We start from the raw sequence: 19,435 nt of genomic DNA, 5'->3' as shown, positions 1-19,435 counted from the left end.
TCAGGAATCACTGTGAGGTAGGCCAGGGACATGGGGCGGCCGTCAGGATTGACTGTTCCTGCGTATGATGAGAAACGCTGAGATATAAACAGTAGAGTAAGAACAGGAGGGACCCCATCTTAAGACTAAGATACCATTTTAAGAAGCAGAGAGTTGAAAAGATTCCTAACATGTTCTCCCCACAGCCCATCGTAAGGCAGGGCAGGCAGGCTTGACTAGTATGTCCCCACTGCTTGAGGGTAGCCACTGTCTGGGAGAAGAACAGGATAAGTAAGTCTCTCGTGTTGGGTTTATTTAGCAGAATCAGCAGGAGAACTGATAACAGAGGAGAGGAGACATGGTGCCCCACCAGAGATGAGCACCTTGAGACCACAAGTCAAGCCTACACCTAACAAACTCCCCTCTGCCCTTGCCCCATTCTTGAAAGCCTTAAAAGACAGAATCCCCAAGCTTTCAGCATACCACCTTTCTGAGGTAGCCACACTCTCCTTTCTCTAAGGATGTACTTTTTTGTCTTAAATAAAGCTTTCTCACTGCTCAAATTATTGTGGTTTGTCTCTTTGTTATTTCACTTTATTTCCAAGTCTTTACTCTGTCTTCGCTTTACTCCTAATAAGTAGGAAGGGGCTGCTAAAAGCTCAGATTTGGGCCTGCATGTTTCCGTCATCTGGGTGACCTGGACGGAACTGCTGCTGTGCGCTCTGCTCTTAGCAGCCTGCCTGAAAATCTCCTTTCTTTGGGAAATTCTCAGAACATGATCCCACTCCATCTTGTGCTCCATGGCTCCCTCAGATCCTGGAATGGTCGGGGCTAGTCCCCATGCTGTGCCAATCCAAGTGGACACAGGACGCCAGTGACCCTGGCTTCAGGAGTTGGCAAGGGAACCTGCCCTAGGCTGAGAACTTTCCCTCTTCCCCTCTGCACTTACCTGCTCTCTGCTGCCTGCAAGGCAGCTGCCATTCCCTCCCTGCTGCTCCTGCTTTAATGAACTCCTTCCTTACCTACACTTGTCTGACCTGTTTGGGAATTCTTTCTCGCCCAGAGTCAAGAACAGTGCCCCATCCAGGTTGAGGTTTCTCCTAGTGCATCAGCTAGTGAGGAGGGAGAGACCTCTCTAGGCGCAGCTGCCTGGCAACAACTGGACATGTGAAGATGCAGAAAAAAACACGTGAGCCATAACCAGGAGTTAAGTCAGCCAATAGAATGGACCCAGGAAGGACAACAATGGCGAGTTATCAGCCAAGGACTTGAAGACCCTTACAGGTGCTGTAAACATGCTCAAGGGCTCAGGGAAGTATGGGCCCAGCGGGGAGAGGTGAGGCCACACATGAGACCAACACTGCTCCGGTAGGACAAAGTCTCTGGAATGAGAAGTTCGCAGGGTGGGATTAACAGCATATCAGACACTTTGCAAGACTAGATAAGTGAACTCAAAACACAGCAAAGGAAACTATGAACCATGAAGCATATGGAGAAAAAAAGAGTGAAGACAGACAAGCGTCAGTGGGCTGTGGAAACCTCAAGTGGTCTGACGTGCCTGTAGTCAAAGTCCTCAAAGCCACAGAGGGTGAAGACAGCTGACCCCAAACACCCCTACACAGTATCTACACAAATGACCAATCCAAGCGCAGCATAACTAAGATGCTGAGAACCAACAGTAAGGAGAAAACCTCAAAAGCTTTCTTCTAAGTGGCACGCCCAGAGGCATACACTTTTTCTGCTACAGAGCTTCTAGTTTGGGGGTGTCAGGGAGGGTTTTTCCTAATCTGAACAAAAGCTACTCAGGTGAGACCTTGAGAAAAGCTGTTGAGCCCTCCCCAGATTCTGATTATTGAAAGATATGTACTTATTGCCATTGCCGGCTTTAGATTCGTGGTTACCAAAGGTTCAAGGTTAGCTTCTTTACTATCTTACTATCTAACTTAACTCACTTATTGAGCTGTTATAAACACTGTCTGGTGAGTCTTCATTTCTCTCCCTTCTTATTCGTCCTCCTCCATTCTTTATATGTTGGTTGTTTTATTCTGTGCTCTTTTGTGTTTCCTTTAACTGCTTTTGTGGGTAGTTGATTTTATTTTTTGCCTTTAGTATTTAGTTGGTCTGCTTTCTTTGCTGTGATTTTATTTTCTCTGGTGACATCTGTTTAGTCTTAGGAGTGCTCCCATCTAGAGCAGTCCCTCCTAAATACCCTGTAAAGGTAGTTTGTGGGGGGCAAATTCCCTCAACTTTTGCTTGTCTGGGAATTGTTTGATCCCTCCTTCATATTTAAATGATAATCATGCTGGATATAGTATCCTTGGTTCGAGGCCCTTCTGTTTCATTGCATTAAGTATATCCTGCCATTCTCTTCTGGCCTGTAAGGTTTCTGTTGAGAAGTCTGATGATAGCCTGATGGGCTTTCCTTTGTAGGTGACATTTTTCCTCTCTCTGGCTGCCTTTAAAATTCTGTCCTTGTCCTTCATCTTTGCCATTTTAATTATTATGTGTCTTGGTGTTGTCCTCTTTGGGTCCCTTCTGTTGGGAGTTCGTTGTACTTCTGTGGTCTGAGCGACTATTTCCTCCCCCAGTTTGGGGACGTTTTCAGCAATTATTTCTTCAAATACACTTCCTATCCCTTTTTTTCTCTCTTCTTATTCTGGTACCCCTATAATGCGGATATTGTTCCTTTAGGATTGGTCACACAGTTCTCTTAATGTTGTTTCATTCCTGGAGATCCTTTTATCTCTCTCTGTGTCAGCTTCTCTGCGTTCCTGTTCTCTGGTTTCTATTCCATCAATGGCCTCTTGCATCTCATCCATTCTGCTTATAAATCCTTTCAGAGATTGTTTTATTTCTGTAGTCTCCCACCCTACTTTGTCTGTTAGCTCCTGTATTTTTCTCTGCAGCTCCATCAGAATGGTTACGACCTTTATTTTGAATTCTTTTTCAGGAAGATTGGTTAGGTCTAATTCTCCAAGCTCCTTCTCAGAGGTTGTCTCTGTGATTTTGGTCTGGATCAAATTCTTCTGCCTTTTCATGGCGATAGAGGTAGTTGTGGGGAGCTGGCGCATGTGTCGGCTGGGAGAACGTCCCTTCTTGTTGGTTTGTGGCCTTCCTCTCCTGGGAGAACAGCGACCCCTAGCGGCTTGTGCTGGGCAGCTGCGTGCAGACGGGGCTTCTGATTCTTGCCCGGCCACTATGGAGTTTAGCTCCACACTTGCTGTGGGCGTGCCCTGCCTCGGGCTGCTGCTCCACTATGGCGGGGCTGCTACTCTGCTATGGTGGGGCTATGCTGGAGGGGGAAACAGGTGGGAGGCTGTTTATTGCCGTGAGGTGCCTCGGAGCTGAGCTGCCGCCCAGGGAGTTAGGGCGCCCGGAGTTTCCCGGGATTCCCAGCTGCTGGGCTGAGTGTGCTGGGATGCTTCCGTCCAGCTGTGGGGTCCCTGTCCCTTTAAGACTTTCAAAAAGCACTTACTTTTCTTTGTTCCAGGGGCACCGGCTGTGGGGACCCACTCGCAGGTTTTACTGTCCCATTCCCCTAGTTTCTAGCACCCCAAGCACTGTGTGTCTGCGCTGCTCCAGTGCAGATGGCTGGGGCTGGGTGTTCAGCAGTCCTGGGCTCCCTCTCCCTCCCCACTCTGACTCCTCTCCTCCAGCCGGGAGCTGTGGTGAGGGGCGCTCAGGTCCCACCGGACTGCAGCTTGTATCTTACCCCTTTCACGATGCACTGGGTTCTCGTGGGTGTGGATGTGGTCTGGCTGCTGTCCTGTGTCTCCTGGTCTCTCTTTCAGGAATAGTTGTATTTGTTGTATTTTCAAAAATATATATGTTTTTGGGAGGAAATTTCTGCTGCTCTAGTCATGCCACCATCTTGGCTCCACACCCCCTCCCCAGATTCTGGATCCACTTGTAGATATTTTCCCTAAGTTATTTTGGCCAATCAGATTCTCAACACAATCTGTATAATACTTTCTCTCAGCAACTGTACATGTATTCTCCTGAGACGGAATCTATTATAATTTTTAGACCATTTTTAAACTCCTTCTTAAGTTAAAGGCTTCCAACATTTAAAATGATATTAATTATTTCAGTAAACTTTCTATTAAAATGTAACACAGAACTAAGTGCATGAATCCTAGGTGCATAGATCACTGGGCATTAAGAAATGAACACACCCCTGTAACCAGCTCCCAGATTAAGAGGCCAAACATGAGGAGCCCCTGCGGCCGCCACAAGGCAGCTGAGCCCGATGTGGGCACAGGGTTCACTAAAATATCCACACACTGCTACTCATGCCATGGTCTCATAAGATAGGCTCTTCTCTCCAAGAATCAAACTATCGATTCTTTTTGAGTAGGAAGGAAATGCACCTTTTTCAGGTAGGGTGTCTGGGGGAAAGACAAGGACTGGACCCCGAAGGGCTCAAAGGGGACTCCCACCCTGATTTTAATGTTTTAGAGAACAGGTCTGAAGCAGATGCACCTGTGTGTTAATGTGTTACTTCTGGGAGGTGGCTCTGTGCTTATTAGTTTTATTACTTGAGAACTTCTGTCTGATTGAAAACAATTTCACAATATAAATAATTACTAACAAAAAACCTCTCCAATTCTCTTGTATAACTGGAAAGAAGTAAGTATGTTGGGAGGCATCTTGGCAGAAATCAAGTTTCCATGCTTCCAAAAACTGGAATCTTCAGTATGACTGGTGTTTACAAATACTTAATACTTCATACTCTATAAATACACTGTTATTCTTGGAATAATTTTTAAGTTCAAAAGCAAACCAGAAAGAATGGGATACATTAAACCCAAATAAAGAGTTCTGGTTGAAACAACCCCTCTCACACAGCAAGTTACAAATTAGCATTCCATCTCTACATATTTAGCAAACATTTTTGAAAAATGTACAATTAGGCTGCACTGTTCTTCTGATGAGGAAAATATGAATTTACCAGTTCTGTACAAATATGTATACCACTACTCTGAAGCCTTTCACATTTCTTTTTCTCTTTCATTATTTATAGAAAGCAAGTTCATTTGCCAAAAATCTTACAGATGAGAATACTTTATGTGTTAAAGATGGATACAGTCTAATTCCCACACCATCAGGCAGCCAGCCACCTGAGCTCAGCAGCAGTCAGACACTCAGCCCTGCCCCACACAACATCCTCCCAGATGGGCAGAGATGCCAGGCCAGGCCCGCAGTGACGATGGAACCTGACAGAGAGAGAATGTGCCTAAGAGATCAGCCTGTGAGCTCTGCAGCCACGGGCAGAACCCTTCCCTCCAAAGCTGGTGTCCCCACCCCCTGGGGTAGAAGCCCAAGAAAAACTAGCCAAGGAGCCCTGGCATGTGTGGGGTTACACAGAAGTCAGTTATTTCCCGTGAATAACCGAAGGCAACAGGGAATTTTTCTGTGAGTTGCATTTACTCTCACATGCAGGATGCTGTTGAATCCCAAACACCTGAAATAATGAGTCATTTCTGGAAACCAAAGTTACTGTGACTGTGAAGTATGTGGAAAACGGAGCCTAGAGGCAGAGCTACACAGAGGGCTGGGGGTTGGATTTTCACGGGAGGAATCAGGGACCTCAGGCCTGGACGTGGGAAACAGGGATCCTGCCCTGGGTCTGATCTAGACGACCCCCCACAGCTCACCACGTGACACGGCAACTGACAGGGGCAGGGAGGGGACAGAGCCCAGAAAGGTGCAGCCGACCGCCGTGCCCAGTGAGCTATGCTCGGCCCTGGAGACAGCGGCTGGACCCAGGAGCCCTCCCTGCCTGGTGCCCGGGGGGGCAGGTGAAGAGGACTGGAAAGCTCGAGGTTATGACTGCCTGCTTTCCTCTTCCACTTCCTGCTGAAAGTTCCATTTAAAGACAGAACAAGACAAACCTGCACAGGAGGGCTCCCCAGGTAAACGTGAGTAAGTGAGGAAGGGTCACAGACTCTACTTTCCCACCCAAAAAAGCAACCAAGAAGTGGGCACAATCCCATGCTCAAGCTTCAAACAAGAAGAAGAAAGGGGAGGAAAAAAAGCCCAGGAAAGATAGAAAAATAAGTTTTGACAGATTCTATGTCTGACCCACCCAAGTTCCCAGCAGTTGTTCTGGGGAAGGAGGGCGAGTCAACAAATCTGAACGTTCCCATTTTAAAGCAAGGCACCTGGGAAGCTAGGGAAAATCAAGGATGAACCCCTGTGGGTAGAGCCCCAGTTGGTACTGAGCATCTTGGCTCAGGCAAGAAGGACACAGGGCCTCCACACTGTGGTCTCTCTGGGCTCGAGAGTGTCAGCACTGGAAAGAATGGTGATCAGGGCCATGGGGAGTGCTGACGTACATGGGTGGGTGGGTGGGTGGGTGGGTGAATGGGCTGGGTGGGTGGGTGGATGGGGGATAGAGGATGGGTGGGTGGGTGATGCGTGGATGGATGGATGGATGGATGGATGGATGGATGATGGATGGATGGGTGGGTGAGTAGAGGAGGGAACAGATGGGTGGGTGGGTGGCTGGGTGGATGAAAGAACATATATAACACGGAAAAGGCAAACACAAAGTCTGTTCTAGAAGAAAACACAGCCTGGAGAACATTAAAATATTTCATGTTCTATGAGAGAAGGGGGAGAGCTGACAAAACAGAATGAGGACAAAATCAATACTATTACAGAACCGAAAAGGGACAAGATATGTCTGAAAATCAAATTAATGACATAGAATAGGGACTCTGCAACTGAACTGCCTTTTGAGTATAATGGGACTGACTGGCTTCCTCAAAGAGCAGGGAAGTAAGGAGAGAACCTGTGGGCTCTGAGAAGCAGCCCTGGCAGTCTAAGTAGAGATGCTGAGACACAGAAAGGTAGTGGGTGGCCTGATGGTGACCTTTCTCCATCAACACAGAGCCAGGGCCAGCGGTCATGGGCTCTGGTGTGATGCTAGTCATGCATCCCACAGTGCAGTGCCCTCCACGAGCGCAAACCTGAGAGACAGGGAACAGAGCAGGGCGGAACATGCAAGGGGGCCTCTGTCCAGGTCTCTGGCAGGGAGTGGGTCGCACTCTATGAAGAGGCAGAAACAAGCTGAGAGCCACAGAGCAGCACGTGACCCGGGCCTGGGTTCTGCCTGCCTGCCCACTGGGCACCAAGTGTGCCGGGACACCAAGGGGGAGGCCTGGGCAGCACTGGCGGCCTCATGTCAGGCAGCATGGCCCCAACCTGTGCCCGCCTGCCTGAACTGCTCTCTGTGTAGACATCTGGGGTGATGTTCACCTACTTCTGGGTTGTTGGATTCGGGTTGATTTCCATTTTCTGTTTTACTTGTTCTTGTTACTTAAATTATTTATAATACACATTACCAAATGCATTCTACCAAAAGAGGTCATTTTCCTCAAATATCAAGTATGTGAAAATGAAGTGGGTATTATAGGTTCAGTGACACAGAAAAGCGATCTTGCTTTGGAGCCGGGCACAGCCTGCTCCACGCCACACCCCAGCTGCCCCCATCCACAGCCTCACCACTCTGAGCCTAGCTCACTCACCAGCCCAGTCTCTGGATGCGGCATTTCTGGCTGGGCGCAGCCTTGAGCTCGCCCGCTTGACGTGGACAGCTGTGGGGCGTGCAGCCTCCGGCTCTAGCCTCCGTCATACGGCTGCACAGGAACCAGTCCCCTCTTCTCCTGCTGGGGGCCTTGGAGTCTGCCTGACACAGTGGTCATTAAGGTGGGAATGAACCAGCGTGTGTGCCGTGAGAGGCACCGGAGCACACACACAGCACAGTCCTCACTCTGAACTGCTCCAGCTGGGCCACCTCGTTGGGTGCCTCCAGCCCTTGTGCCTCACTCAGAAAATGCCAAGTGCTGAAGGCTGAAGGTCAGAAATCCCTCTGCAGAAGATTTGCAAGCCATATCTGATAAAGGACTCATATTCAAAATATACAAGGAACTTATGCAACTCAAGAACCAAAAAACCAATAACCAGATTAAAAATGGGCAAAAGACCTGAACAGACATTTCTCTAAGGAAGACATACAAAATAGCCAACAGATACATGAAGTTGCTTTCACTAATCAACAGAGAAATGCAAGTCAAAACCACAAGGAGATATCACCCCACACCTGTTAGAATGGCTCTTATCAAGAAGGAAAGAGACAGCAAGTTTGGAGAGGATGTGGAGAAAGGGAACCCTTGTGCACTGTTGGTGGGAACACAAAAGGGTGCAGCCACAATGCAAAGCAGTATGGAGGCTCCTCAAAAAGTTAAAAGTAGAAATACCATATGATCCAGCAATTTCACTTCTGGGTATTTATCCAAAGGAACTGAAATCAGTATCTCAAAAGACATCTGCACCCCATGTTCACTGTAGTATTATTCACAAAGTCAAGCTACAGAAACAACTCATCTGTCAACAGACATACATATGGATAAAGACAATGTGGTGTATACATACATGGAATACTATTTAGCCTTTAAAAGGAAGGAAATCCTGCCTTTACAGCCCCATAGATGAACCTGGAGGACATTATGCTGGGAGAAATAGCCAGGCTCATAAAGTTGAATACTGAGTGAATCCAACAGTCAAATCCATGGAAGCAGAGTGGGATGGTGGTAGCCAGGGGCTGGGGGAGGGGACATGGGGAGCTGCTGGCCAAGCGTGTAAGTTTCCAGCTATAGACGAGTGAGTTCTGGGGCTCTGAGGTGCAGCATGGTGATCATAGTTAATACTGCTGCACTGCACACTTGACATGTGCTAAAAGAGTAGATCTTACAGGTTCTCACCACACAAAACAAGGCAACTGGGTGAGATGATGGATGTGTTAATTATCCTGATGGTGGCAAACATTTCACAATGCATATTGAACCAGCACGTTGTACACCTTACATATATACAAATTTTACTTGTCAATCATGCCTCAATAAAGCTGAAAGAATTAAAATAATTTTAAAAAGAAGAAAACAGAAAAACTTGTGCCATAAGTAGTGACTTGTAACAGAGGTGAGTCAGAGTAAGGCATGCCAGCCAGGCGGTGAGCATGGTCAAGGACATGTGACCTTAACTATAATTTCTTCCCTTTTGATGGTATCTTTCCCAAGGCCCAAGTTTTATGATATAATCTTATGGATGCAAGAATGACTGGCTTAAAATGACCTATTTAGTTGCATTCCACTTGGATTATAATTACTAAGTACCCTGACCTGCTCACATAACCTCTCAGCTAAGAGCTACAGAGGACCTAGCCAGCGGGTGGTCTGCACCAGAGCCCGTGCCTATCTCTGTGGTGGGGCAGGAGCACCCCAAGTCCACAGGCTCTGATCAGGGCTCCCGAGCTGCCAGGTACAAGGAGCCCCCCTCACGGCCTTCTCTGTCACTTTTCCTCACTGGCCAGCCACCTTACTGACACCCTATCACTTGATTCAAGTCACACTCCATTGAAAAGGGGCAGACAGTAAAAGGCAGGGTAGAGGGCATATTTAAAATCAAAGGCCATCTTCACTCAGAAAACAAACAGGAATTAAAAGAATGCATGTCTCTTATCTCAGATACTATTTCTGAAACAATAATCAGAAATACTGGGAAGAAGTGCTTACTAGTTCCTGGCATGACATTTACAGCCTACTTCAAAAATATTTGTCTCGTTAATAAGAGGTACTTAACAGTAGCTCCTGGAGAAAGTCAAAAGAAACTGCCCAGGTTCGTGCCCCATGTAGGCTGGCTGTGCCGACAGGTGCCCACACGCCTCGGGCACAGAGCAGCGCTGCAGGGTCTAGCCACAGTCCCCACGGTTAAACCAGACATTTCTGCTTTTGAATTTTACTGAATGAGATACTCCTAAGCTTGTTTGCTTGTGTTTGAGAGGGTCTCACTGAAAAGGAAAACTTCAAAGTCCCTGCACTAACCCAGCTGTACCCCAGGGTCTCACTGATGGCTGCATGCCCCTAAGTGCCCTGGTTCAATCGCTCACTCAGTGCCGTGCAGGTACAAGGACAGCCCTGAGGCTGCCACGGGGAGGTCATTGTCTAGTGGACAGGGGAGCAGACAAAACCAATGACACAGGACCTTGGGAAGAAATGCAACGACGGCTGATACTCAGAGTAGGGCTGGCAAGCAGCCCAGGCTTCTCTGAGGGGCTCCCCAGGACAGGGGAGGGCATGCTGGCAGTGGGACAGCACTGTGCAAGGCCACTGCAGACCCTGGGTGCCTTCGGGACCACGGGACACCAGGTTGGGAGGATGGCACCCACACAGTTCCACGGGCAGCTCCGAGCAGGGAGAGAGGGGCCAGGTTGGGTGTCAGGTGCGGAGTGAACGCAAAGGGACACACCTCAGCAGAGGGAGAGGTGGAGGCAGCTGCAGCCTCGTCAAGGCAAGGACGTGGGAAGAAAGACCAAGGAGGGTCATGCACCCCCACAGGAACAGGGAGGCTCTGGGACCTGCAGGCTTGGAGGGCAAACGGAAAGCAAGGCTGCACCAGTTAAGTCTGGTCACAGGCCGCCAAGTGGAGGTGTCACATGGCCTGTCAGACCCCAGAAGCCAGAGCCAGTTCCCTTCAGTGATGAGCCATGGCCACAGCCCCACACGCCCGTGGATGTGGGTGTTTATGCTCCCCAACACCCCACCTTCTCAGCTCCAAGAGACACATGCACAGCAGAAAGCACTCTAACCTCCAGAGGATCTGTGAGTTGGGCAGGGGAGCACCCCAGCAAAGCGCTCAGTATGGAGCACAAAAAGAGGAAGAAAATATGGGAATACTTCCATTACAATGAAGCTCGTTGTTCAAAACCCCAGAGTCGGAGAACTAGAGGCCCCTTCCCATCAACACGGAAGGTCTGCCTGCTTCCCACCTGCGCTGTGTGTCCTCACACTCCCACTTCCCTGTGAGACCAGGGAGGCTCTCCGTGAGAAGCAGGACTTCCCACAAGAAGGATCACTCTGTTTCTGAGCCTCTTTCTAATGCCAGAAGGTTCTTCCTTTTCTGGAGATAGAATCTGCCACCTGGGCCTCAGCCCCAGGTCCTGGTTTGCCCTCCAGGGAGACTGAGCGCTGACCCCTCCCTCACAGGGTGGGCTTGGGCTGGGAGCAGCCAGCTGTCAAGGGCCTTTCTCCTTCTGACAATAGAGAAGATGAACTTGGAGTTGACAAAGATGGCAAAGCTAGCATCATCCAGCTTCCTTGAAGTACAGCCACAAACTACACTGAGAACATTCGTGAAAATGAACATAACAGTTGAGTGAGTCAAGATTTCCCCCAGACAGGCTGACGAAGCACTGGCTTCATGACCAAGGCTGGGAACGGCCCCAACCCACCGACATGGTGCTCCGGCCACTGCCTGGAGCCAGGAGGGCTTTTTCCCACAGAGGCGGCGCACTTGGAGCTCCCAGGGCCTCCCGATCCACAGGGAATGGGAGAGCAGCTCTGTGTGAAACGCCCTCCACGCGTCTGCTTGGAGCCTGTCTGCAAACCCCCGGCCACCACCAAGAAGGGTGGGTGGAAACAGGGTCTCCTTTTCCAGCTGGGCTGTGCCTAGGAAGCAGGGTGTCAGGACTCGGGGGGCTGGGGCTGGAGCCAGCGCTGTCAGTCAGGATGGGTGGGAGGCCAGCGCACCAGAAGCCTTGGCAGCCAGGGGCTCCCCCCATCGCCCTGAGGTCAGGAGACCCCGCACCTGAGTCCCAGCAGCCGGCCTGGTGCCTAGGAGGCGATGGCCCTGGCTGAGTCCCCTCCCTCCCACCTCAGTGGTACAACAGAATATACACCTCCTAGAACTACCATGTGAAGTGGAGGAGATAATTTTATTTTCTTACTTATAATCAGAAAAGAAATGAAGGGAAAATAATTAAACCATGAAAAATTAAATACATCACACATAGCTATCTGGTGCAGTCCCTGAAACTGAGGGTGTGACCATGAAATAGTGACCTTTCCCTGCCCTCCTCTGCCACAGAGGGAGCCACGGAGAAGGGACCATCCTGAGTGACACCAGGGTCTGGAGGCAGGAAGAGAAGTGGGGGCCGGGGGCCAGGAAGCCCCCACAGGGGAGGGGAGCCATGGTGGTCAGCAGGACCCCACTTCCTCAGAAAGGACCTGCAGCCTGTGAGTCAGGACTCCCCACACTTGGGAACTTTAGCTTTTAAAAAATTCTAAAACGAACCATATAATAAAACTCTCATACATGTACTGCTGATAGGAGAACACATTAGAGATGAATAAAGCTCAATACTTATGATTAAATGAACATATTAAATAAACCTCTTAAATTTATACATTTCCTGCAGAATTGAATGTCTCTACCACAAAAGGTAACTTAGAACCCAGGAGAAAGGGTCAGCATGACAGAATATTATAAAAACCACCTGCTTTCATCGTGGATTTGGTTACAGGTCCTGTTTCTTTTCATTAAGGAAGTTTTTCCCACTCATAGCTTAAGACTGAGTAAATGACCTGATTATCATTGTACATAAAACAGGTAACATAATTCCATTTACTAAAAAAATTAAATCCCCGAACACAAACCTCAGGATCTGTGGTCTCAGCCCCAGGTATGAGCATGCCTGTAATTCAATACACACTCCCTCCACTTCACCACAGGCATCGCTGGCCACCGGCACCGGCAGCCGCGCCTCCTGAGCTGAGGGGGGGTGTTCCAGACTCCACGGCCCTCCATGGACAAGCCAGCCTTTCTGAGGCCCGGAGGCGAGGTCAGCAGGCACGGGACAGAGAAAACCACACTCCGCTTCCCATTTGCCCGCACTCAGGGGCAGCCTCGGGCCCAGGGCTGCCCCCACTCGGGCTGCTGTTACTGCCGCAATCAGTACCTCGGACCCCAGACAGCAGCCAAAGGAAACACAGTGCCCATGCCGTTTGATCAACTGTAGAATTTAATGCTCAAAAGAGGGAAGAATAGATATAATGAAAATGTGAAAACACTTGGGAGCAGGAGGACTTCACGCATATTCTAAGAAAGAAAGGACATTTGGAAGACACTCTACAAATCAAGTTTTTTAAAAATCATAAACTAAAATGATAAAACTATGTCAGGGGAATCTTAAGTGAAATAAGACATCTGTGGCCATTCCCTTTTCAGATTTGTCCCATTAAAAGAATTCCCACACACAGACACTTGAAGGCAGAAGGTAAGCTCTGACTCCTCGTCACCCCACAGCTCACAGTTCATCCACTACACCTTCCTAAGAAAGGGAAACACAGCACCTGAGAGTCTCACCCTTATTTCTAAAATTGCTCAAATTCAGCAAGAACTTTGAAATCTTCACTTGCCAGTGTAAAAGCTGGTTATACAAGGGACAACATGCTTTAACTTGTCAAGAACAGGTATGTGGCAGGATGGGCTGCAGCCCAGCACACAGACCCGCAGGTGCTCCATCCCACTCAAGTTTAGGTTCGTGACACGTCTCTGCAACAAACGGCTGCCAAAGCCCATGTTCTGACCACCTGGGGGCCACAGAAAGCACCCCTCCCCACCAAATTAGCCCTGACCAAAACCCTCCCCCAAGGGGACAGGAAAAGGAAAACATCTTTTTCAAGTGAGTCAATGGCAAATACACAAGTTTTCACAATTTGAAAACTTCATTAAAAATAATAAAATACACATCAGAAATTGTGACTTACCACCATCAGATACAGTTGCAGACTGAAAGAAAAGAGAGAAAGACATGAGTTACTTAAGTCTCATGACAGAAGTCAGGAAACAACGCGTCCATCTGTGGAGCAAACTGGGAGACTCTCTGGAAGGTTCCTGGTTCTCGGCACAGGTGCGGAGGAGCAGCAGACACCTGCGTGAGTCAGGGTTACGTTCCCACTTCCTGAGTGAGCCCCGCCCAGACCAGGCGGCAGGGACACTGGATCACGAGGACGCTGTCGCTGCTCCCCTGTGAAAACAGCAAGTCTCCACGCAGCCTGGGAAAAAGCCTCAGAGGGAAACTCAGATTCCAGTCGGGTCACCACAGTTTTCAGACCAGAGGCACCACGGGATCGAGAAGGCAGGCCCCCTGCAAACAATCCACTCAGGCTCTGGCTTACATGGGCCGCGCCCAGGGCCCTAGGCATGACACACCCCCACTAGGCACCAGGCTTGGCGGAACCCAGGCCCAGGCGGGTGAGACAACTCCCCAGGGTTGGCAGAGCAGGGCTGGCCCACAGCCACGCCCTGGACACCAGTCCCCACCACCCACCATGTGGCACAGGGGCACCCAGGAGCAGGCAGTGGGGGAGGCATCCTGGAGTAGAGGAGGGTGGCTGGCTCAGAGGCACCAGACACAAGAACCAGCAAGTTGTGCTGGACGTGACGCAGGCCAGTACGGGACAGAGAAGGCGAGGAGGCCCGGGGACAGCGGACGGCAGTCCTGTAGCTGCTGTGGATCTCCATGGGGGCGTCTGGGAGGGACCACCTGGGGGCACGCTTGTGGGCCAGAGGGCTCTCGGCTGCCCTGTGCCCCTCAGGGGGCGAAGTCGGGGAAGGCGCAGGGGCGGAGGCTGAGGAAGGAGGGGCCAGGGAAGCCAGGAAGCCAGAAAGGAGCCATTGTGGGAAGGACAACCTGCTTGGAGGGCAGTGGGTTCCACGCAGGGGCGACCTACGACCTTGTTGAGATTGCCAGGCAGGCCACAGCTCCGGAGAGCAGCGTGCTGGCAAGGGCCCAAAGGCAGCCACGGCAACCAAGAGGGCCACTACTCAGTAACCACAGAGGGGCCCCCGTGGGCTCCGTTCTTGCTGTGGAATCCCCAGGACCCCAGCTTGGAAATGGCCTGGCGCCCCTGTCCCTCTCTGCAGAGGCAGGTGAGATCGAGTGTGGCTGACAGAGGGAAGAGATGCCCGTCTGGCTCACCAACAGAGTGAGGCCGTGCATGACACACTCCCAAATCCTGGGCCCCCTGCACCAAAGGAGATCAAATTTTAAGATGCCTAAAGCCAAAATCCAAACAAGTGAGGCCCAGGGATACCCCCAGGCTAGCCAGGCTTCCAGTTCAAGTGTCCTCTCCGTCCTGACAGAGGCACAGTGCGTCCGCACCACGAGGCAGCAAGAGCATGTGTGTACCGGCTCCCTGTACGGTGAGCCACGCACAGCCACGGCACCCCAAACCCACCATTCCAGCACCACACCCCAGCACCAGGGCCCCCAAACCCTGCCTCCCGGCCTGCATGGAGACTGGGACTCTCTCCCATTCCAAGCAGAACTGGTCTCCACCCCTTACCTCGTGAGACTTACACCTGTAAGACAAAAGGGCCCACACTCTCCCCCAAACAAAGCGCCTGGCCTCTGACAGCCAGAGGAAGCCGCTTCCTGACGGTGTTAGGATGGGGCCGTGTCACTGCTTGAAACTGTCATGAGTCCCAGCTCAGAAATACCCTGCAACTAGATACTGGCACCTTATTAATACCTTTTCGAAAGTAAAAACATATGCTCTTGTGTGTCCAGGTTTTAAACTTTGTCTTACCAGACAGGCAAGCCAGCAAGCCAGTCCTTGGTCATCAGCCCTCTCCCTCCAAGGGCCTGACCTCTGCTACAGAAGCCCGGGGTAGGCGCCTCTCCCGGAATGACAAGCACACTTGGGGAAGCTGTTCTTCCCGTGCCGGGTTATAAGTGCAGTAACATCAAAGGCCAATTAGTCCCTTGAGACTATGAAGAGAAAATCTGCAAGGCCGTACATAAAATCAGAATGCTGTCAGTATCTCAAAAATAAATCATAAAATGCAAACTTTATAATATGAAGGATGCAGTTCACCTCACGTTACAATCATGCTTAAACTAAAATCTCAGGCTTTAGCAGACTGAACAAAATGCACTAAAAGTATCTCTACACACGTCCCCAAAATGAACTGAAACTCAAGATCCAGGAGAGGGGGTATCCCTGACACTAAAAAGAGACTGGAGAAGGTGGCAGATGAGAGTGGGGTACCCCCACGGGGCAGGGAGTCGGAGGCATGGACAAGGTGAGCAGGGGCAGGCTCAGGGCGTCCGCTGAAGGCTCGGGCTAAGGGGTCGCTCCTGCTGCGTCTCGCAGGGGCGCTGCCAGACTCCAGCCTGCGGGGGGCCCTTCGGGCAGTACGAACAGATCCAGGTAAAGTTCAACAAGCAGTGCTCTTTAAAAAATACACTTTGGTTTTTCGGATAGTTTTAGATTTATAGAAAAATTGTGAAGAGAGAACAGAAACAAACATGCTTTTTTAATATGCTGCTGCTTCAGAAAAAGTAAAGGAGGAGCTCAAAATCTTGAGCCACAGCTTCAAATGGTGTATTTCCTTTTCTTCTCCCAGTCTGATAGCTGTGCCAAAAGAGTACTTTTCAAACCCAAAACTCTAAGGCAAGTTCTAGGCAACTGGCGGGCCACAGGCTGGCGGCCTCTTGTGTGAAGGCTCTCCTGGAGGGGCCCATAGCACTCAGGCCGTGGATACCCCCCGTCCCAGCCCACATCTTCTCGAAGCCCCTATGCTCCGCACTGACGTCCCTGATAAAGGGGAGCTCACCCGGGTGGCTCCTCACACAAACCAGCCTGAGGCGGCATCACAGCGCCAGCTCCACAGCCCTTTGCTCACAGGTTCCCTTCTCTGCTCACAGCTTATCCCCCTGACACCTGTTTATACCCCACCAGGTGCTAATCAACAGTAAGGCTCCACGGAGACATATTTTAATATGACCTGGACATGAAACCTCTGTCCTCTTACAAGTTTACATACTTCCAGAGAAAGAGATAATGGCATTTCCTGACTAGATGACTTAATTTGCAAATAAATAATGTACAGTTACCACTAGGCTAATTCTTCTGTTTCCCATCTAGCACTTACTCCATTTGTAAGCACACACTTGAGAGTAGCAGAGCCGTGGCATTATATTAACCAACATCCAGCTGCCTGCACACAAAGGGCCCACTTGGTCCCTACTCAGTGCCTGAGTCCTTGGCCATTTGAGAAGGGCACAGAAACAGGCTATGGAGCACGACCTGGGGATGCATTCTATGAGGAGGTACAGATCAAAGAGGTGAGGCGGTCAGTGCCCTTGGTGACAGTCCATCAGGGGGTGGGGGCAGCTGCCCTGCTTGGGGGCCAGCGGGCTTTACTGGCAGCCAGTGCCTGCAGGGCTGAGGGATGAGGAGGTGCAGGCAAGCAACCTGCTGACAAGAGGGGGTGCAGGAAAGGCAGGTAACCCCAAATCATTTCTATTGGCCTCAGGACTAGTGACATGTCTGATTCTGACCAAATCACCCTTTGAAGCCTGGTCTGCATTTTTTGAGCACATCTGTCTGGCAGGGGGAAACAGTCTGAAAGGACAAAGATTCAGAAACTCCCACAGAGAACTCCCAAAGAACTCACCCAGGGTGTCTTTTCGAATTAGGCGTTCCCGAACGCCTGGCATACTAAGACCACTATAAACATCTTCATGAACTAAAACTTGACACTCCTAGAGCTCATTCTGACCCCCAGTACAGTCTGTATCACTAACTTGTCTTGTTAGCCTGTATTTCTTAGGTTCTTCCCAAGCTTCCATACCCACCGGCCGCCCTTACAAAAAGTGCAGCTGCATCAACAAGCTGCCAGTGAAAACAGGTCGCAGTAAGTTAGCACTTCTGTTTTTATAATTTAAACATATCCCATAATTACACAGCTCTGAAATGGTCTGTAATACACCTCCAAGACTGAAATTTACTCTGATGTAAATATATTTGTTTTAAAGAAACTTACAAAGTATTTTACATATGTAAGTTAAAATAGTCTCTATTCCTTGGGTCAGCCTCTTAAACTTGATAGTTTAGTGGAAACTGATTGGGATTTATTGCCAGCAGGAAATTTGTCTGGACAACACATTCCATGGATATTTTATTCTGAATTAATGTTTTGGAAGTTTTAGGTAATTTATATGAAGAGTGCTATACGATGACTTTAGCCTTTACCAGGTTGTTTCTGTTAGTAACATGAAACAAAGCCGGTATTAGAATATATCATTTCCAGATGACTTTGGTGTACAGTCATATACAGTAACACAAATTTTCAGTCTTGAGCCACTGACATTTCTTGCCTTAGACATAAAAAATTTTAAATAACCATATGTAAATCTTAAGTAATTGAGACCAAAGGCCTATAAAGTGGCCCAAACATATCAAATGTTGCAAATACAAAGAAACATAATCCAAATGATGGAAAACCTTAAGAATTGCACAATCAGCTTTGCATCTAATATATTTATTTGACCTTTTAAAAAAGTGACCATTTCTGTTTAAACTCCTGTCTGGGCCAGTACAGAGAAGAGTGGGTCTGTGTGGGGCAGGGAAGGCCCCTCAGGCCGTCGGAACAGAGGCGCTGCCCATGCAAGCACTGCTGGTGGGAGTGTGCCCTGGCTGGCTCAGCCCCAGCCCTCAGCTCTGCCAACTCAGGGCCCTTCAAACCCAGCCCTACCCTCTAAGGAACTGTCACACTGATCAGTGGGCTGTGAGCAGCATCTGTCAGGAAATAAGATGGGAGAGAATAACATGAAAGGAAAGCACCCAGCACACCCCAGGGTCTGTGTTCTTCTCAAGCCTGGCTTCAGAGCTGCACAACTCTGTGCATGATGCGTGTGCAAGGTCCTGAGGTGACCCCGTCTCCCATGGTGGGCTGAGAGCCACTGCCCTCAGCCGGGAGCCCTCTCCCTGAGCCCCAACTCAGGTGGTCTTAGTATGCCAGGCGTTCGGGAATGCCTAATTCGAAAAGACACCCTGGGTGAGTTCTTTGGGAGTTCTCTGTGGGAGTTTCTGAATCTTTGTCCTTTCAGACTGTTTCCCCCTGCCAGACAGATGTGCTCAAAAAATGCAAACCAGGCTTCAAAGGGTGATTTGGTCAGAATCAGACATGTCACTAGTCCTGAGGCCAATAGAAATGATTTGGGGTTACCTGCCTTTCCTGCACCCCCTCTTGTCAGCAGGGGGTGTACCTCACCCGGGGAGGCCACCTGCCTGGGCTGCTACTTCACCGACACCTTCTCAGGGAAGCCTTCCTAGCCAGGGCCCCCGAGCTAGGCCCCCCACAGCCATGATGACTGTCCTGCCAGACAGCTCCCAGGTCCCTTGGTTAGGGGCCCAGGAGCAACCTCCCACAGAGCTCGCTGGGACCTGAGCCCCCGGGGTTCCACAGTGCTTTAGCCCACCGCCAGCTCTCTCCACAAGCATGCACACAGGCGTGCAAACACAAACACACACACACACACCCCACATGCTACTTCTTTCCAGCAGATTCAATCACATAGATGGCTGGACATGCGGCTCAAGTGGAGGCAAGGAGTGGCCCATGATCTAACTCACAGCATGGTGCTCCCAGTGAAGAACTTCGAGATTCAAGAGACAGTGATGCCAAAAGGTGAAGGTACTCCAGGCATATGGCACTGTACAGTGACAAACGGGGCAGGACACAGGCGTGGGGCATGGCTGGGCAGCTGGAGGCATCACAGTGCAGCACATAACCATCTATGCAGCCCAAGAGGGGCAGGGCC

The 19,435-nt window shown here is 49.9% G+C and overlaps 1 protein-coding gene across 4 annotated transcripts in view; it reads right to left on the bottom strand.

The window, feature by feature from the left end:
• Positions 1 to 19,435, bottom strand: part of RGS12 (regulator of G protein signaling 12) — a 134,729-nt gene that overhangs the window by 40,960 nt on the left and 74,334 nt on the right. For all 4 annotated transcript variants that reach the window (XM_036992423.2, XM_073237979.1, XM_036992416.2 and 1 more), the window contains one exon: positions 13,590 to 13,611. In XM_036992423.2, the coding sequence (XP_036848318.1) occupies positions 13,590 to 13,611 (22 nt within the window). The remainder of the gene's footprint in view (positions 1 to 13,589; positions 13,612 to 19,435) is intronic.

The sequence above is a fragment of the Manis javanica genome, chromosome 5, assembly GCF_040802235.1.
Source record: "Manis javanica isolate MJ-LG chromosome 5, MJ_LKY, whole genome shotgun sequence".
Lineage (NCBI taxonomy): Eukaryota > Metazoa > Chordata > Mammalia > Pholidota > Manidae > Manis > Manis javanica.
This window is presented reverse-complemented; position numbering and strand designations above follow the sequence as displayed.